The sequence below is a fragment of the Antedon mediterranea genome, chromosome 4 (assembly GCF_964355755.1).
Source record: "Antedon mediterranea chromosome 4, ecAntMedi1.1, whole genome shotgun sequence".
In the NCBI taxonomy this organism is placed as follows: Eukaryota; Metazoa; Echinodermata; class Crinoidea; order Comatulida; family Antedonidae; genus Antedon; species Antedon mediterranea.
In genome coordinates this window covers 30,956,695-30,969,624 of record NC_092673.1, presented here as the reverse complement: position 1 = coordinate 30,969,624, position 12,930 = coordinate 30,956,695, and the positions used below count along the sequence as shown (strand labels likewise).

General features: G+C 33.9%; 2 protein-coding genes across 3 annotated transcripts; both read left to right on the top strand.

Annotated features, from left to right (window-relative positions):
• Nucleotides 1-3,403: 3,403 nt before the first annotated feature.
• LOC140047773 (Golgi-associated plant pathogenesis-related protein 1-like) lies at nucleotides 3,404-5,442 on the top strand (the record flags this gene model as incomplete). Its single annotated transcript, XM_072092808.1, has 4 exons — nucleotides 3,404-3,451; nucleotides 3,606-3,869; nucleotides 4,760-4,837; nucleotides 5,207-5,442. Coding segments are annotated over exons 2-4 (546 nt in total), but the record flags the coding sequence as incomplete, so codon positions are not given.
• Nucleotides 5,425-12,903, top strand: LOC140047276 (uncharacterized). Of its 2 annotated transcripts, XM_072092192.1 has the most exons (10): nucleotides 5,425-5,445; nucleotides 6,374-6,647; nucleotides 7,485-7,562; nucleotides 7,990-8,174; nucleotides 8,432-8,684; nucleotides 9,070-9,147; nucleotides 9,389-9,609; nucleotides 10,929-11,178; nucleotides 11,374-11,448; nucleotides 11,834-12,903. In XM_072092192.1, exons 1-10 carry the CDS (start codon nucleotides 5,443-5,445, stop codon nucleotides 11,983-11,985), a joined length of 1,569 nt encoding a protein of 522 aa, XP_071948293.1. In that variant the 5' UTR covers nucleotides 5,425-5,442; the 3' UTR covers nucleotides 11,986-12,903. The 2 variants fall into 2 exon arrangements, with proteins under 2 accessions (XP_071948293.1, XP_071948292.1); XM_072092191.1 differs by lacking the exon at nucleotides 5,425-5,445 and having other exon boundaries at nucleotides 6,060-6,647.
• The last annotated feature ends 27 nt before the right edge of the window (nucleotides 12,904-12,930 follow it).

Here is a 12,930-nt window from a genome sequence, read left to right as displayed (position 1 = left end):
TAAATATGATAATGTATGACTTCATGCTATATAGAGGTGAGAAATATATTCCTGTTACACAATGTATGTCCTATTAGCTTACATAGTACTTTGTTTTATAACGTAAAGCATATCAGCGTTTTATATCATATATATATATATATCCATGGTAATATTCAATATTCTTGATTCCGAGTAAAGGAGATGAATTTCTTTAATTCCACGGGGAATAACATCCTATGAACGAACGCAGCATCGTGACCGTTAAATTAAACATACATAGGAGTACATACCTTGGCGAAATATCTTACGGCAAACAATATTATTATAAGTAGGCTGTTTACAACCAATAGAGTCGTGAGATAGAAAACAACGGTTTGTTCGAATTTATGAATTTCCTTCAAAATATGTAAATATTTATCAATATTTTTCTACAGTAGTATAATCTACATAAATATCCACGTCTCTTCATGGACATTACATCGTCGTGTCTTCCATAATCACGTCATAATCATTAAATCAAATAAATGAAATCGTTATCGTATGGGCCTAAATTCAAAATATTACATTTTATTTTTCCTCTTCGTTTACCACTCTGCGTCTCCAGATAATAACATTGTACTATGATATATGTTTATTTTATTTTAGGTACGTTAGGAAGCAATTCCATCTGTTCATTATGTTAATTCTATTATTTTGATTATCAAATTTCACTCCTTGCCATATTTACCAATATCACATTGGCAAAAATTAAAATATTGAATAACAAAGATTCTATCAAATCTATAACCAATGTGTTATGTAGGTATAATTATTCCCATGTTAATGTAATATAATAGTTAAATTTTTATCGGATTATAAATAAAGTATATTTTTGGAACTTATGTGTAGGACCTATACTCGTTAAACGAGAGTAACTTTCGTGCAACACACTCGAGAAGCCGACCTTATTTTTTCTTTTCGCCTCTCTTCCAAAAAATCCTGACTGTGTCATCCCGTGATTACGTAATTTTGTTTATAATTCTCAAGTATTGCCATGAATTATAATATACATATTATAACATAAAGTGGCTGGGAATCATACCAGTAATATTATTTTAATACAATTATATGTTTAATCATTAAGCAATAAGAGTAATTGTTGTGATTATTCCAGGGAGGCCGGCGGTTATTAATACATAATAAGGTAACACCTTTCAGAAGTCATGAGTTCAAGAGTTAGAGGTGATTAACAGGTTTTATCCGCGATTGTTTGTTCTATACATCAGTAGGCCTAATCAATTCCAAATTCCGCATGTGATACGCGTTTTAAATGGGGCTAAGAAAAACTGAACCTCATATCTTAGCTTTACATTTTAGATTTCAACATTTATGCTTGGGAGTGTTAGAGGGTGATTGCCGCTTATCCGCCTCTAAACAAATCGCAAATGCTCGAATCTAACTGAAAATATATACAATACCAGGGAAGAGTGAAATTGCTATCGATTCTCTGACAACAGTATTTGTCGAGTCTAAACGCTTCACATACTTTTCAATTTATTAGCTACAACAGATAATTATAATAATAATATTAATATAATAATATCATTTTGTACAGTGTTAAAATGTTAAAAATAAAAACCTAACAGGTGGTCTACACAATGTACAGTCACCATCTGATTTCACAAAACAAATACGTCATAATTATAATATTAATAGTACAAATAAAAGTATACGCAGACCATTCAAGTGTGACGCGCTTTATTACCAACTAAAACCGATGAAGCAGAACGAACAAAAACATCGTTTTACCATTTTTATATATTCAAGCATCTCTAAACATAATTTCAATGCAAATTGTTTTGCTCATAAAGCAATGCATTATGCGGGTTCCTTGGAGAACAGTTTAGTAAAACAACAACGCATCTCGCTTTCAATTGCGTTCATTTTGCCATCTCAAACCATACAACATCTTATTCGTATGGTGCTTGACGATTGACGATTATTATTTATGCACACGGCGTTGGCAAAAAGCTTCTATCGCGGTTTATCTACGATAAGTGATTCTCTGCAAACACGGTAAAGTATAATTATTTAACTGTTTTGTCAAGGAAGAGTAAGAGAAAGCATATTATAGTAATTCAATCCATTTTATATGGATTTGTTATGCAATTGCTTTCATTTTGCCATCTCAAACCATAATCGTGGTGTTGACACGCCGTTGGCAAAACGCTGCAATAACGGCCCGGACCACGGTGTTATCTACCAATTTCTACTATATTATTGTTTTGCTAAGGAGGAGTAAGAGAGAAGAGCATTATTCTGTATTAATAATTCAATCTATTTTATATAGAGTGCAATGACATTATTTCAGTTATATAATAGTATACATAATATCTCTAAATCCAAAGTCAAATTACTGAGAAAAAAACCCAATCTTATGGACATCAATGAAAAAAATCAATCAGTATTAATACACTTTTAATTCTCTATTTTATTAATTATTTTTTTATTGTATATACTATATTATAATGTTTGGTATTTCTGAATCTATAACGAATAGTACAGATTAAAATTTTCTTCAAATCGTGTTTTCGTAAAAGGTTATGTAAATAACACAATTGTAGGCCTATATTGTTTGACTGTTTAAATAGTGTACATCTTGTTACGGCGGTTATGACCATCAACAAATATTGAAATAGCAGTCAATTGTTAGCATTCATTGAAAAGGAAATAGAAAGTAGCTATATTTCTACGGACAATTACTTAAACCTCATAAGGTAACCAATAAGGTAGTTGTAAACAACACGATCTTTTGTTCAAAACTAAATTAATTCAAAACAAGATCATAAACATCACTGTAGTAATGAGTTTAATTTAATTAAATTTAACCAAATAACGAACAAGCCTGATTGTGGATTATGACTAACTGAATCACAATTTTGTTTAAGTACGCCACGCAATGACGTATACGCTACGCAAGGACGTACACGCTACGCAAGGACGTACACGCAACACAATCACGTGCACGTAACGCAATCACGTGCACGCAACGCAATCATATTCGGTTCATATTTGGTGGAAGGTGGGGGCTTTACGGTACGATACGCTTCCAGATCTTCTTGACATGGATGAAGAAGAATAAAATGGAATACTAACACGAAGAAGAATCTGTGTTCCGTCTATATAAATATGTACCCTAGTAGATACAGATCACACGTAGGCGTTGGTAAATCCGTTGTAAAACCAATACGACATCTCAATTGCTGAACAAATATTGATACAGTTTTATTTGTAGATGATTAATGTTACAGGCAATAAACGGGGGGAAATGCTTGTATTATTTGGTGGTAGGTATCCAATCATACAATAAACACGTCATTTTCGAGCCAGGTAGGCTCGGAATTCCACCACACAGCACAACTCATCATCCACTTCTCCGTAGCTTCGATCCCCCTTTTATATAGCTTAAAACTACGGCTACCATTAACTAGTTAGTGTTCAAAGTACATTATTTAGCCTTTCGTTGTTGACGACACGACGGTGACATTTTAATAATGATATTTTAGGTTAAAATCAGCATGGCTTGTTAATTAAAATTAAAAAGGGTATTGCAGACTTATTTTGATTTCTTATTTTATTTTTAGATTTTAAAGTTTGATAAAGAAAGAAAATAACGATGTCGAAGAAAGATGATTTGAAAAAGTTCCAGAAAGAGTCGCTAGAAGCGCACAATGATTATCGTGCAGCGCATGGAACTCCTAAGCTGAAACTGGCAGACGACTTGAACAAGATCGCTCAGGCCTACGCCGATCAACTGGCAAAGACTGACAGCTTTAGACATAGCAAAAGGGATGGCCTAGGAGAAAATCTTGCTATGCATTTTTCCTCTGAGAGTACAAACTATTCAGGTACAGTAGATAGAGTTAGGCTATATTAAACGAAATTAGCGGTCAGTGTATGAACGTAGCTCAACGTCAGTGTGAACGTAGCTCAACATCAGTGTGAACGTAGCTCAATGTCAGTGTGAACGTAGCTCAACGTCAACTTTATATACAAAATGAAACGGTTTAATGTTAGTTCTCATCTCATTCATATGTTTTATTCCTCTGTTGTTCAATCAATCATTTCTTATTGTATTATTGTTTGGTTTTCTCATATCAATGTAAACAGTAAAAGTCAAATTCAGAGATTAGTAAACAAGGCCAGCAGAGTTATCAGTGTAGAAGTGAAATCTTTAGATGAAATGTTTAATATATTCATACTTAAGAAATTTGACACCATTAAGCAAGACCCATCACACCCATTACATTCAGACATCATTTTAAGTAGATCAGGAAGGGTCAGACTGACACAGGAAAAAATATCCACAAACCGTTTCAGATTTTCACCAATGTACATAGCATGCAATTTATTTAACAAAAACTTTTCAAGATAGTCACTTGTATCATTTGTATTTATTTATATAGTTATCACATCGTATTATTTATTCTACTCAGGTACAAAACATATCTCAAAATTGTTAACAATTTTGACAATAAAGTTATCTTGTATCTTGTATCTTGTATCTTGTAATGTCAGTGTGAACGTAGCTCAACATCAGTGTGAACGTAGCTCAAAGGTCAATGTGAACCTAGTTCAACGTCAGTGTGAACGTAGCTCAACGGACAGTGTGAACGTAGCTCAACGGACAGTGTAAACGTAGCTCAACGGACAGTGTAAACATAGCTCTAACGGACAGTGTGAACGTAGTTCAACGTTCAGTGTGAACGTATTTAACGCTTATTCTCTTGATTTACAGGTGGAGAAGCAACTCAGCAATGGTACAGTGAAATTGAAAAATATAACTTTGATCGTTGTGGATTTACACCCGGTACAGGTACGTCAGTAGATTATAGAGGGCGACATCTTATTAACTATAACATAAGCATAGCAATACATTACTGTATTATACAGTATTTATTGTAAGATATGGCTACAGTAAGTAGACATAGTGACAGCCGTCAATCTGATAAGATCAGACAATAAATATATAATTAAAATAATAATCATTATAATAAACAAAATAGGATAATACGATCTAATGGAAATGATAAAGAGATGTGAGAATGAGAAAAATTAGAAAAGATTCGAACTCGGAACCTTTTGCTTAAAATGCAAATCTCTTAACCATTAGACCACCGGGAGGATTAGGATTTGTTCTGTTCTTGTTAAATAATATACTAACTAAACTATATCTCTTTTCTAGGCCATTTTACTCAAGTTATATGGGCAGAAACTAAAGAGTTGGGCGTCGGTAAAGCGATTACCAAAAGTGGTAAAGTTTTAGCAGTAGCGAACTACAGACCAGCGGGAAATATGATAGGTAAATTCAGAGAGAATGTTCTGCCTCTTAAAAAAAGTCGCAGTGTTGATTTGACAAAGCACAGCTGTACACGAAGAAGTTCTTCCAGTAGCAGTGATGATGAACAGAAATCAAAGAAAATGGTATAACATTAAATTTTAAGTTTTGCAACTGAAATCTGTGACTAGAAATCTCTACCAAACTTGTGTCTGAAAACTCCGAGTTTGACCTTGTTTGGAAAAGTTCTATACTAGACAAATTAAGGCCTATCAAACTTTTGTTTACAAACTCCGATTTGGAGAAGTTCTACAAACTAACACGAGCAAACTTTTGTTTTGTTGTTGCCAATGTTTGGAGAAGTTACCAAACCTTGTTTTTACAAAGTCCGAGTTTGCCACAATTACTTTTTGGAGAAGTTCTAAACTAGAAAACGTCTTTATAACCATTTATTTTGTCAACTGGTATTAAAATAATGATAAAGTATTTCTATATGATGTTTATCTAGACCACATAAATATTAATTAAAAGTGATCCCACGGGGATAAGTAGTAGTTCTAAGAGCGCGACCTTTTAAAAAATGTGCTGAATATTACAAAGGAACTTATTCACAATACCGTAATTGTAAAGTGATTTTACCGCTAGGCCTAACAATTGCTATGATTTCATTTCCTCAAAAAACACGACGTAATTATCAAGGTTAAGGCTACAAAACGGAAGTTCAAATGTCGATGTGTGTGAGGCGGCTACTACTAATCGAAATACAATACAAATACATTTGAACTGAGTTTATTTATTAGCATATAAAACAACCAAAGGGATTATTTCGGAGTCTTGCATCATAACCAGATAATCTGAAATAGAATAAGTCTATTGTTTACCTCATCAGAGTTAGTTTATAGGCCTACTGAGAACGCTACATTGTTTCGGTTTACGTGGTTTCGAAAGGCCTAGCTGTAAACCTTAATAATACATTTTGTTAAATATGTACCGCAATATCGATACTACTACACAGAAAGGCACTACAATAATCAAGTCAATATGAGTTATTATAACTATGCTATCACTTCTCAGTTGGGGCTGTTCAAGAAGAAGGAGAATGATGCAAACTCGACAGACATTTCTAAATCAGATGTTAAGAAATTTCAGAAAGAGATGCTAGCGGCCCATAACAAACACCGCGAGAAGCATGGTGTTCCACCGCTGAAGCTTTCCGACGAAGTGTGTAAAGATGCACAAAGGCACGCTGAGAAGTTGGCGAAAACCGGACATCTGGAACACAGTAACAATCACGAATACGGAGAAAATGTAGGGATGCACTATTCGTCTGCTACTACCGAATATTCAGGTAAGGCCTCTTTGTATGTATGTAGGCCTACTTTAACAAAAAAAGGAGTGGGAGTTTTTCCTGCTGTCAATAAGCATCATTCAGAAGGTAGGCCTATCCAGAATTCAATTAACTATCAATAAAAACAAACAAAACAAACAAAAACTAAATGTGCTCGAGTACCTATAATACTCAGGAATATATGTTTCTGCAATAACCCACTTTTGTAGGGGTATATGCTTCTTACAGCAGACGTCGTTTGAACAACGATTTGCACTAAACCATGTGTTAAACCTTTCGCTTTTCCCTGTCCAAACGATTTAGTACGCTTTGGTGATTCTAAATAGTATGTATTGATCTTAAATCCAATTTCCACTTGAAAGCATTCAATGGACAGTATTGTTTCTCGTAGCATCGTTTGCCACACTGCTTTAGGACAGCACCTATCGAAATGTTCAGGTTTTTAAGAGCGATGGGCCTATTTAGAACTACTGTACTAATCAATTACAGATTAATTGTTAATAACAATTAACAAGTATGTAATTAAATTTTATAAAGAATATGCCCTTGACTTGATCGAGCAATTACATGATCCATAATTAATTATCCGTGTCATTGATATACTGGAATATACTAAATAATCATTATTACGCCATATTGTGCATAAGTAAAGAAGATATATATTGTTGCTAAACCAGAGAAGAGTGAAAGTAAGAGTGTAATTTCACTCTTTCCTGGCTAAACTGACCAACTATAAATGAATATTACGGTACGAATAGCAATAAGTTCCTCACGAAACGGTTGTTTTTCTTTTTATTTATCAATATTGATAATTTGGTTTTTTTGCTCATTCATTAGGCACAGAAGCTACAAACCAATGGTACAGTGAAGTTAGCAAATACGATTTCTGTGATCCAAGGTTCAAGTCCGGAATAGGTACTTTAATATTCATAAGTAATAACACAAACAACAATTGTATAATGGCAAGATTCGAGAGGGAAACAATTTACTTCTTCTGTTTACTATCGAATAATTGTTTACTTTTATAGTTTCATGTGTATCAATGATCAATGTAAGCACTATTACGACTCATACGACCCTTTTGGAGAATATATGATTATTTTTTTTCCTAAAACAAATAAAGACTGTTCCCAATAAAAACGTATTCTATTTTTAAATTGCTCAGAGATGAACAATAGTTTCACAAAACGGCTTGGGTTACATTGACATTGTGTCAACTTTTACGATGTCAATATCTAAAAAGTGTTTTACTTCGGGCAACTTTGATAATAAATAATTACGTTTTTATGTACAATCAACTTACATTCCTGCTATTTAAATTTAAATTACGTGTTTATTTTAGGTCACTTTACCCAAGTTGTTTGGAAAGGTTCTAAAGAACTCGGCGTTGGCAAAGCCATCACCAAAGACGGCAAAGTTATCTTCGTAGCTAACTATAAACCACCAGGTAACATGAGTGGGGACTTCGACAAAAACGTCTTTCCAGAGGGACACAAGCCAAGTAAAGACGATGATAAAGAAAAGAAGGTATACTTTATTAATAATAAATGTTTTCTTGTTGATTATACGGATATGAATATTCTCATTCATCCAGGTAGTATTAGTTTTAGAAAGATATCAACCCTTATCCACTTGTTTCGTAAACAGCGACATTTCGTGACCTATATTTTATTTTCCTTCCATTTATACTGCCTGGAAATCGTTCGTTCGTTCTAAGTATTTGGTATATCCGATAAACACATATAACATTGTGATTATAACTATCCGTTTATCATATTTTAAAGGGATTGTTTCGAAAGGGTGATTCGTTGTCGAAATCCGACATCAAGGAGTTCCAGCAAGACGCGCTGGAAACTCACAATGAGTACCGAGTAAAACACGGTGTTCCTAAGCTGAAAGCCAGTGACGAGTTGAACAAGCACTCACAGAAGTGGGCTGAGCATTTAGCCAAGACTGGAAAGTTTGAACATAGTGACCAACGAAAGTATGGTGAAAATATCGCAATGCATTACTCATCGGAATCTACAGAATATTCTGGTACTTTATTTTAAAACATTACATTATTTTACAATATTATTTCATAAATATAGTATTTAGGCCTTTATGAAATACAAAAACCTATGTGTAGGCCTATACTATGCATAGCATTCACATATTCACTGGTACCAGCAATGGACGATGGAAACACGTGTATACTTCTGCATACATTACAACATCATTATAAATGAATTATGCATAAAGAAAAGTAACTACCGTCATCACAATATGGTATTATGATAAAGTTCAACAAACAAAAGAGAGAAATTGTATTATTAATAACATTAATAGTATTAACAGACCAGTATGTTGCAATCATGGATATAATGCACTGGTGTGTGCATTTATCATTAACGAAACTGTATGGTTCATTTATATTCCACAGGTAAAGAGGCGTCTGACCATTGGTATAGTGAACTTAGAAATTACGACTTTAAAAAGCCCGCTTTCTCACAAGGAACAGGTACGTTTGGCTTTATCTTAATATACCAAACAGTAATTGAAAATCAGTAGGCCTACAGAAACATTTATAACGTCCTGAAATCAAGCAACAATCACACAACAAACGTATCAACCAAATACACTACCTGACAACAGATTAGTGGACTGTCCATTTTATCCAGACCACAAACTGACCAAACCACAACCTCAGCAAAAATCAAAATAACCAAGATACTTATAAATTTACACATTTTACTTATTAGGCCATTTCTCACAAATGGTTTGGAAAAACTCGACGCAGTTTGGTATCGGTAAGGCAATCACCAAAGACAAGCGCGTCGTAGTGGTTGCGTCATACGAACCAGCAGGCAACTACATCGGCCAGTTTCCAGACAACGTTTTCAATCGAACTGATGGCTACGTACCGCCAAAACCAGAAGGTGTTAAAGAGGTTAAAATAGTGAAACCTGTGGATGATTGCAAGGTAATTATTACAGCATCTCATGTGTATTTAATGTGCCTATATCATGTAATGTTAGGTTACGGTCTCTAGGCGATACATGTGAAAAACATGAGGCCGTATCGTGGTTTTTCCTATGATACTGGACACATTTAGATACAGTATCGACAATCGGCAGTGTAATGGGTATGTTAGACTTTATTTTCAATGAGCACCTTTTCTTATTTCTAACAACACTAATGTCCCATTATCGAAAGTTAACAATTATATAAACCTTTAATTTTACCAATTGGCCGGCATAATGCTTTATTTATTTACTCTGCGCTCGAGGTAAACACGTTTTTAAAAACAATTTTCAAAAGGTAACAATGATTTCTCTAGGGATGGAAAATCATTTGAGTATCAACAATACGTCAACCTCAAATCCACATTGAGCATGTTACGCGTATGCGCTAGAGTGATGAGAAAACATTGTTTGCGATCATTTGAGTATCAACAATACGTCAACCTCAGATCCACATTGAGCATGTTACGCGCATGCGCTAATGCACAACTTCTCCGCGTGAATTCTAATGTAATTATGTACATTCAAATATAATTGGGACAGCAGAATACAATTAATGATAAAATCAATATTAAGGCCTTGCTATCAAATCGTCTTACTGTTGCACATGCGCAGAGCCATTAATACGCATAAGATAGCATTAAAGCAGACGACTGGTCGTTGTAAACAAACGGTGCATCATCATTCGTATTAATCTGTTTGTCAAATTTCACCAAACGTAAGTATCTAAATAGAGATTACGTTTTTGTATCACTTCAACGTACTGTAAAAAAATACGCGGGAAATCGTCACAGAATGGATATATTTTGTAGTCTGCTCGTCTTCGGTCTTTGTACATTGTCCGGTTTCTCTTCGTTATGGTTAATTAACATTTATTGTGACTAGGCGTTAATGTCATGTTATAAATATAAAAGTACGATGCGCTTTGATGATTATTGGGCCTATCACACCTTCATTTGATTATTCCTTATACAATGAATGATATTATAATTTGCGTTGTAATTTAGAATGTTTTCGTATTTTTTTCATATAAATGTTTGGGCAAAGTGTGTTGGCGGGCTTACTCTTTTCAATTGTAGGCCTATTAGTTCAATTTCCCATAAACTCGACACATTTGTGATGGTCCTAATTGATCCCCTACTTTGAGAGACCCCTATTCAGGGGACAGCTAATAACTTATTGTGAAACGAGACTACGGCCAATAAGGTGTGCCTTAATGTGTAAGCAATGTTGTCACAATCACAAAGCAATAACACATTTCTGCAATATTCTTCTACAGATGCAAGCTAAAGACTTCAAAGCGGTACCTGACGATTTGAAAACCTTCAGAAAAGATGCATTGAATTCCCACAATGCATATCGATCCACCCACAAGGCACCGGCTCTAAAAGAATCGTCCGAACTAACGAAGATGGCACAAGAGTGGGCCGAGCATTTGGCTACGAAAGGACTATTTGAGCATCGCGACAGCTCGGATACTGGGGAAAATATTGCAATGCATTATTCATCCGCCAGCACTAGTTTTTCAGGTTTGTTTAAATTTAGTTTGTTGAAAGAGAAATAGTACTGCTAATGTTTGTACTCAGTTAAATACATCAGGCATAGGTCACAGATCACATTAAACAATTTTCCAATTTATATATATATATTATATATTTATTACAAAATTTAACATTAAGTTTACGTCAATGTTTATCTTTAATCATGTTTTATAATTGATACAGGCAAGGAAGCTACTGACATGTGGTATAGTGAAGTCAGTAAGCACGACTTTAGTAAGCAGTTTCAGCCGGGTACAGGTAGGTATAAACAAATACTGTGATAGTTTGACTATTGACAATGGAGTTTCCCAACAATACCGACCACCCGAAAACCTGAATCCCAAAATCACTCATACTCTTATAATATAACAGACCCCATGAATTGCCTATGTGTTGTTATGCTGATCTGGTGCAAATAAAATGGCGCCACCTACGTTAAACAAAGTTTCCAAACTTTTTAAATTAAAGTAAAGCTAAAACGGAAACTAAATGTTTTTTTTTTTAAACTGCAGAGTTCGAAATGCTATACGCTTAAACATTTCAAATCGTTCATTCACAACAATGAACGTAACGTCACTTATAATAATAGGTTATAAGAGCTGACGTCATTTTTCAATGCTTTTAATTACGTATTTCCTTGCAGGACATTTCACGCAAGTTGTGTGGAAGGGATCAAAAGAGTTCGGAATCGGCAAAGCTATTACTAAAGAAGGCAAGGTAATAATAGTGGGCAATTACAGACCTCCGGGTAATATGATGTCAAAGTTCAATGAAAATGTTTTTAAAGGGAAGTAAGAGAATATTCGGTTTTTAGGGACGCGGAGAGATATCTATCACAACATTGGTGCGTATGAGCATAAGGAAACATTGTTTCATGCCTGTGTATGCAATATAGTCCCTATTAGGAAAACTAGAAACATTAATGTTATGTAACTAAATACTATATTTTAATTTAAATATGAAAAAAAAACTTATGGTTTTGTTAAATGTAAGAAATACAATATTTTAAAATGATTATCAATGTTTTACTAATAAAATAACAGTTTTAATATTTCGAATTGTATTAGGTCGAACAATCAGGAAAACACATGCATATTCACAGTACTTTTATAATTGAATCTTCATTGTGATTATAATAGTGAATGGTTATACTAAATTATAATAATGATCTAACATACTCTTTTATAACTATCTCTTCCTATTCTCTTTAAATATAAGAATGCATTTAGTGTTTTGAATCAAAATTATATTCCAAATTAACCTACCTCACTAAATCTAAATCAGGTGCATGATATCTTCTTGTTGAAAAACATACAAACAATTAGGCCTAACGTTTACAAAACTTTAGTACCATTCATATCCCTTCATATTAGTTGTACTCATTTGTTTGCGTCTGCGCCAATGTAAGTTATTGACCAATCACAACCACTGACTCAATTGGTTTCTTAAGAGTCGTCGCTTGTGGTAAGTCAATTCCACTGCATTAGCGCAGGGTAACTATAATTTAAAATTAAACAAATATATATAATGGGTTCAGAGAATTTGAATTCGCACTTGCAAGTTGTGTTTTAAATTTCACTATTTACAGTAGACTCATTGATTTACTACTTATATTTATTAATATTATTTCTTTGCAAAATTAAGATTAACGTATAAATGGTAACTAAGGTTATGTTCTAGTTTTTAATGTTCCATCGATTATTTTACCATTCAGCCTACTTCGTACATTCAGTAATTAGG

Coding starts and splice junctions, on each gene's coding strand:
- LOC140047276 (XM_072092191.1), top strand. CDS start 6,341: ATGAGTTATTATAACTATGCTATCACTTCTCAGTTGGGGCTGTTCAAG. Junction 7,563..7,989: donor AAGGTTCAAGTCCGGAATAG/GTACTTTAATAT, acceptor TGTTTATTTTAG/GTCACTTTACCCAAGTTGTT. Junction 9,148..9,388: donor CGCTTTCTCACAAGGAACAG/GTACGTTTGGCT, acceptor TTTACTTATTAG/GCCATTTCTCACAAATGGTT.